General features: G+C 35.4%; 1 protein-coding gene across 1 annotated transcript; it reads right to left on the reverse strand.

Moving 5' to 3' along the window:
• Nucleotides 1–4,296: 4,296 nt before the first annotated feature.
• Nucleotides 4,297–5,738, reverse strand: LOC119074841. The gene is made up of 2 exons (XM_037181147.1): nt 5,649–5,738; nt 4,297–5,597 (listed from the first exon to the last, which is right to left on the reverse strand). The coding sequence occupies exons 1-2, from the start codon at nt 5,691–5,693 to the stop codon at nt 4,593–4,595; spliced, it is 1,050 nt and encodes a 349-aa protein (XP_037037042.1). The 5' UTR covers nt 5,694–5,738; the 3' UTR covers nt 4,297–4,592.
• Between the last annotated feature and the right edge of the window lie 2,113 nt (nt 5,739–7,851).

Consider the following 7,851-nt stretch of genomic DNA (forward strand, 5'->3'; position numbering starts at 1 on the left):
GTAATTAAGCAATGCAATAGTTATTTATGACATTGATTGTGAAGTACTGTATTAGGCTCGAGATGTGTAATTATGACACGAGGCCGCAGGAAATAAGTGAGTAATGAAATTTGAACAGAACATAAATATGTGTCATAATTTAGATCTGTTCCGAATGCAGGTGCAAATCCGAATGCAGGTGCAAAGTGCAGCTTGCTCTCAAACGTCATCCAAAGAGCCATAACCTCAACGCTTTTCCATACATTTTGTCAACATATTATTTGGTTATGTTGTCTGTGGATGACGTTTGACATCTCGATGTTGCACTTGGAACAGACCTATAGAGTTTCTTTTTTTAACGAGTCATATTTAAAATCATCAGAAGTGGTGTGTTCCCGCATATCTTATAAAATGGCGATCTGTGTGACCTCTCCAATGTTAACAGTGGATTATTTTCATTAAAAAAATGTATAGCCAAAAACGTCCTCTTTAGAAAATTTTAACAAACTTAGAGGTGCCATAACCAAGGTAAATATAGTGAGGAGGTAATGGCATACATAACGAATCAGATCTGCGGTGGCACGAAAGTTCGATACAAACGCCATCTCATCCCTTCGTTGAAAGCAAAAAGTGGAATAGAAAGTCGGGTCATCTGTTGTGAGATAGCGAAAATATTTTTGTGAAATACAAGAAAATCTTAGTCAACCATTTTAAAAAAAGATGTCATTGGCATCGAACTTATGTGCTACGCCGCGCGTCTGAATGACATTACCTCCTCACTATATTTACCTTGGCCATAACCTTTTCGTTCAGAATCTAGAGTATATTAATCTATTCATTCAACAACTAGCAACTACCTAAAAATGAAACTAATTGATTTGGTACATACCATAAGTGAATATCCTCCCTGTTTTATTTTTTATTTTATTTTATAAATAAGCATATGACTTAATTAGAACAGCTAAAACATTCATCGAAAAAAAAAACAACGAATTCTGCCTTATTATTTATGCAAGTGTTTCAGTATTGATCTTGTAGCTTGTTTAAGGTAAAAATTAAATTTTTCACAATTTTATCTCATAGTAAAAGTTAATAAGAACAATAATTTCCCACTTATCCCTTTAGGGCATCTTTGTTTGTCTCGGTATATATGTTCTCGGCAGATAAAAAGGAGTATGCAGCTATTGCCAAAATTGTTATCTTGACGTGTGGTCATTAAAGTTCTCAAAAAAGCACATTAAATTACCTTTCAAATGATACCCCATACGACCATGTACATTTTGTGTAACTCGAGAAATTTCTGTAGGAACAGTGTAAGTCTTCGGTTGAAAACTTCAACTGCACATATTTCAGTGAGGATGAATTTTAAACCCAATAAGTCCCTATTCGGCTCAATAGTACATGTGATTACCTTTTTAATGACACGACCCTGTACGGCGGTTTTTGACCACCTTTCTCCAGCCACACAAGCTTCGAAGAATTATTCTGAAAGTGGTTTTGGCTTCTGGAGTGCAAGTCCTTTCTAGGTACACATAAAAAATTCCAATAGAAAATGCGTCCGATTTCGGTAAGCTGTTTTTCAAAAGAATCCCTCTAGTGTCAAATTTGGAGACTTTTTTGAAAAAAGCTACCGCTTAGGATTGCTTGTATTTTATGTTTTAACTCATACGACGAAACAAGTCATCTATGTTTACAAAAGAAACGCCGTGTCTACTGTGATTTCATCAGCCTCTGAATATTTTCTATGTTCATGCTAAAAACAGTGCTGTGGTATTTAACAATTGTTCAATAGTGTTTGATCAATGAGAGCAACTGTGTGCACAATTTTTTCGAATTTTTAAAGAACGGGTTTCAAACACGGCAGAGTAAAATAAACCAGGCAGGAGCGGTTCATTTTCGAAACGTCAAATAAGGGACCTAATACATTGTATGAAAATGAACTCAAATGAACACTGCCATAAATTGAAAAATTTTGTTCGCAAAAAAATTACTAGATTATTCAAATCCCTAGTCAAATCAGCGCTCCTGCCTGGTTAACTTTACTCTGTCGTGGTTTCAAACCACCTTTTTTTCTATCTACGACTCTAGAAAGTGTTATTTTCGTTAGATATTGCTTCAATGTATGTTTTCAGGTATTTCGAAAGATGTTCTACATCCGACGTAATATACTTCAAAACAATCGCCAAATTCTTTCCACACTGAAGGCAATATTTTTCTCACTTAAAATAATCAATTCAAACACAGAACATTCTTCAATATTTACCTTGCAAATCAAACACCAGTAATTGTAGCCCAGGGTTGTATAACACTCACAAAGCAACCGTCTTCGAATGACAAGAAGAATAGGAGGAAACATATGAATTATTTCATTAAACCATAGTCCTATATACACTTCTAGTGCCCAAAAAAAGCATTTATCACTCTGTGGCACAATAGTCATTTATGCAACCAGTTCCGAAAAGTCACTTCGCTCGTTTGACAACTTCACATCTAATGACTAAAGCTACATCGTTTCGCAACTTCTAACGTTTTCTGCGACCAGCCAGCAGCGGAAAGCGAATGCAACAATGATAAAAAGACCACTCTTAAGTCACCCAACCATGAAAAATTTAACTTTTCGCAACTTGTTGTATAAATAACTATTACGAACTCACCAAATGCCTGATACGGATTGACGTCATCTACATAACTCATGGAAAAAGTTGAAAAAATAGTCATAGAACTTAAATGACACAATAAATGAAACGTTACGGTGAAATGAAAAGGAGTTTCAATTCGTTTTATAAATTAGATACGATTTTTCACTGTCTTCTAGAAGTCCTAAAACTCTTATCTATCAAATAACGATTGATTAAAAATAATGCGTCATAGACCTACAATCTGCGACAGATCGAGAAACCTGAAGGAATCCATTATATCGTCGGTCTTACGACAAAAAGGTGCATTGTGATAAAAATACAATGGAATTTCATTATATTTTAAAATCTATTTGTCGTGAAACTGACCGTATCTAACCGTATCGAGGCGGTTTACAGAAAAACCAATGAGAGTAATAGACACATTACTTGAAGAAACTCAGTCGCAATGAGTAAAATGTGGTACATGCCGTTCTGAAAGTACCTTAATGCAACGTCCTGCTCAGGCAAGAACTGATCAAAACCAATACGACCGAAAATATTGCATTTCCTGCCGTTATTGGCGATTTGCAACAAAGGGTGCGACTCGTAGCGGAAAAAAATAAAACATTCTTATGTCCGATTTTCCAAGGTAAATATAGTGAGAAGGTAATGCCATTCAGACGAGCGGCCTAGCACATAAGTTCGATGCCAATGACATCTTTTTTTAAAATTGTTGACTACGATTTACTTGTATTTCACACAAAAAAAAATCGCTATCTCACAACAGATGGCCCGACTTTCTATTACATTTTTTGCTTTCAACGAAGGGATGATATGGCGTTTGCATCGAACTTTCGTGCCACCGCATATCTGATTCGGTTATATATGTCATTACCTCCTCACTATATTTACCTTGCGATTTTCCAAGGTTCTGAAAGAACAGGTTAAGACACTTTCGAGTTGACCAAAAGGTCAAGGTGATCAAAATTTTCCTGTAGCGCCAACTAGGTTTGGAAAAGTTTATATGACGATTTAGACTTAACAAAAAAAAAATTGTTTTCAAGCTGACTTTTCAAACAATATACATGTCTGAATTGTCAAGATTTATGTTTCACCCCCTTCGTAAGTGTCTTAACCTGTTCTTTCAGAACCTTGCGATTTTCATTTTTTTATGAGGAAAATTTGAACGTACTTATGTCCGATATTTGAATTTTTCAACATCGAAAAAAGTGTCATCTGTCGAACGTACAAATCGCGAATTGAGGATACATTGGAAATGAGTACGCGAAACAATAACTCTGATTATCAAATGTAGCAAATTGTCGGTGATCGATAGTTTGTTTTACCCGACGCAGTGTTTCCCCAAGTAGTCTGGGCTCTTATGTAAAAAAAAACCGGTCCGCGCGCAAAAAATGTATAAAAGATAACTATTTTTGTAAAAGACATGTTTCATAATTTTTGACTGGTATAACTGAAAAACTAGGGAAACGCTTAACTCGCGGATTAAGATAAGAACCCAGACTAAAAGGACATTATAGGACCCAAGTTATGGGATTCTGATGGAAAATGAAATACTCGGGTGAATGTGTCACTTGCAATCACATTCGTACATTTCTCTCATAGTTACGTAAGCTACTATTAATAAAAGATAAAGTTTGGGATGTGAAGAACATTAAGAAAAAGTGAAGTAAAACATTTTTTCATTGACTTTATTACAATACTGAAATAAAACATTCTTTTTATTGTGTGAGAGAATAAACAAGCAAAGTAAAATACATTACATAACTCGGGATAAATATTAAAAGTCTATTTTTCATGTGTTTATTAACTTCGGCCACGCCTCGGATCAACAAAATTCACACGAAAACTAATTTTCATCTTTTTATCGCTAGTCATGTAAAATACTATTTATAAAAGGAACATGGACATCGCATAATGTACATGTAGAATGATAGATTGGCTAGAAATTGTCAGATTGAGCATCATTTTTAATTTTTAGAGTATTCCTTGCAAGATACTTGTTTGTCCTTTGCCACCATTCAGTAAATTCTTAACTGTATCTCCAACTGTTATTACCACATCGTTAGCCAGTCCAAGAACGCCTTTTACAACGGCATTCAAAGACGTGGCTATGTCGACGAATACCTTTAGTAGGCCTTTGATGCTGTTAATGGATGGTGTGTCGACTGCAGAAACAGCTTGAACAACTTGCAGAATTGCATATTCAAATGATAACGAGCAAGTCTTAACGCCTTCTGATACGTAACCTTTATGATCGTAGAGCACATCTAAGACACAACTATTCATTCCTGTTAGTGAAATCCCCATATATAAATAGACCAAATGAAAAACTAGAACTGAATCATAAACTTCCTGGGAAACGTCACCGCCACATTTGTTCAATAGTGTATCATCAATGAGAGCAACTACGTTCGTAAGTTTTTGGTATTTTTTCAGAACGCACTTGAAATCAACTGTTTTTTTGCAATTGAACAATCGGCAACTTTGTAGAAATTTTCTCAAAAATTTGGAAAGTTCAGTACCGAAATCTCTAACAGCATTTGTGAATGAACGTGCGAGTTCACCAATATGCTTCGATAATTTATTAGCGACAACAATTAATTCTCTAACTTCAGTTGGAAAGACTTTCTCGAACTCGGTCGCAATATTTATACTAGTACCGTTAAGGCGACTATTTCTGCTCACCGATACTAAAATATTGGTAGAACTTGATTGTAATATTGTCGAGTTGGAATCAGTGAATTCAATTAATTTCGTTATAACTTGTGCCATCGAATCTAATGTGTTGTCGGCAACTTCATAAGCTTTTCCACGGAATGACTTTGACGCCGTTCTGCATCCGTCGTAGAACTCTTGAACGCTTTTTCTCCAAGAGTTGTCTTCACATGAACACGTAGAATGACCATAACTAACCCAAACTTTTTCCACGCTGAAGCTAACAGTAGAATTAACTTCTTTCTTTATCTCGGCGCCCATCGTCTGAAAAAAAAATTCCATTGAAAAATAAATAAAAAGGAAATACGTCAATACCTTGCATAACACACCGAACACTAGCAACACTTTTAAAAGCTTCATTATTATAACACGTTCGAACCGGGACTGTGTCTAACTGCTTTTAAATGACAAAAAAGAACCTTTATATATACTAGACTAGAACTAAAGCTGATTAAATACTTATCTAGCATGTGAGATATCTGCGCAATATAATTAGTTATTTACTCCATTAGCTGAAAGTCAGGCTCTAACGGATCTTACGCAGAAAAGTACAGAAAACCAAAGAAATATTCTCTACATTTAATTTTACGATTCGTTCGCATCAACCTGTCTCATGCCATAGGTCCTATTTTCCAAAATGACGTATAACACATAACATTTTGTTTTTCTTTTAGCTCTTTTAATTTTTTTACTCTGAAAAGTCATTTTAGAGACACCCTGTGGGTGAAGATTTTTCTGTCGCGATTACACTTTTGTTGTATTTAGGACCACCCTGTAACTTTTAACAAACAATATGCACCATATTTTTGGACCACTCTGTGTTATCTGGGGAAAATTCCTGAATGTAGGAGATTTCATTCTCTATCGTTTTCCCTAACAAAATCACAAAACATTTTATTCCTATCTGACTAAAAAAATTGCAAAAACAAGAATACGTCACCCTCACCTTTCATCCATCTTCTTTCTTAAATTACAAGGAATCCAGCCCGAACCTTACATTATCAGGACGTCGAACTCTATCAGAAATCGCTGAGACATTCTACCGCAAAATTTCTGCGTTCCGTTCATGGACACAGAATTTTCTGTGGCCCCTGAGGTATTATACGTAATGCTAAGTTATTACCATCAAATTGGAGTCAAGTAAAGTAAAATTTCGAACTCTCTACCGTCGAAATGTGAATTCATGCCGTAAGTGTGCCTAAAATTTGAATTTTAAGTGAACGATTCGATGAAAAAGTGAACCGAAAAATACATTTCAACGCTTCATAGAGTGTTCCAGTTCCAATTTTGAAGCGCTTTCAAACATGGATGCCGTGGGTACGCCCCTGTCAAAAAGAAAAACAAAGCCAAACGGACGAATTAAATTGTTTGGTTTGAGTGTTTTTCTGTTATTTTTCTTATGTGATTATTAAGAAAATAAATTAAATTTTATTATTTGACATAAATAACAGAAAAACGCTCAAATCAAAAAGTTTAATTCGTCCGTTTTGCTTTGTTTTTCTTTTTGACAGCAGCGTACCCATATTGTGTGTGTATTGGTGTTTGAAAGTCGAACTGGAACACTCTATCGACCTCCGCACTTTCCATTTCGAATTTCGACCGCACTTACGGCGTGAATTAAAAAAAAATGAGATCACCATGAGATCCTCTACCATCTACCGTTACTTAGACCAAAATAGTAAAATCAAATTGACACTTCGTATTGTGACACTGGTGAATTAGTATAGTTTGTACAAACTTAACCAAAAATTCCTTGAAATCATATTCCGCAAATCCTGAAAAATGTTGTGCAGCTTTTGGTGTACGAATGTTACAAAAATTTGCACCAGACAGACTTTTAATGCATACACGTCAACGCATTTCAACGTTCGTGTGAAGTGCATGAGTCAAAACATCTACTGCCATAAATCTGTGGTATAAAGCGCACTAACTAAGAGTCTTAGATGGCGTTGTTTTGGCGGTTGTAACCGTTTCGAAAAGTCGTAGTGGCTTCATTTTATCGCCGCAACTGTTTGCGGCATCGGCGTTGAAGTCGTAATAATTTTTTTTGACATCTGTCAATCCCAAGAGATAAAAGTCAAACACAACAACCCAGTTATTATTTCTATATCAAAAATATACAATTGACGCCTCCATAGCCTCTATAGGTCAGATGAAAATTCGAAATGAAAATCAACGAGAAATCATATCAGATTGAGTTGCAATTTATTTTTCAGTTCATTTCTTACCCAGATGGCGTCATGCGCCGCAGAAAGTCATCACTATCATGGTCATGCTTGATGCGATTTTTTTTATCTACATTGATTATAATTCTATTATAATAAGATACTATTAGATCTTGGATATTCCCACAAATGCAAATATTGGAAAAATCGTGTAGACGAAATGGCAAAGACATATATATTTAGTTGTTGGAAATTAACAGCACACATTCAAAATAATTGCGGCTTGTCAACTTTCGGCACCCTGGACTTTACTTAAATAGTCGTGGAGGTCGTGGAATACCTCCAAATAAATT

This window comes from Bradysia coprophila, unplaced genomic scaffold (genome assembly GCF_014529535.1).
Source record: "Bradysia coprophila strain Holo2 unplaced genomic scaffold, BU_Bcop_v1 contig_151, whole genome shotgun sequence".
Lineage (NCBI taxonomy): Eukaryota > Metazoa > Arthropoda > Insecta > Diptera > Sciaridae > Bradysia > Bradysia coprophila.

Bases quoted from the DNA above. Each gene is read 5' to 3' on its own strand.
- LOC119074841 (XM_037181147.1), bottom strand. From the start codon at position 5,693: ATGAAGCTTTTAAAAGTGTTGCTAGTGTTCGGTGTGTTATGCAAG. The intron at 5,598-5,648 runs GTATTGACGTAT...TTTTTTTTTCAG, and splicing joins TGTTCGGTGTGTTATGCAAG to ACGATGGGCGCCGAGATAAA.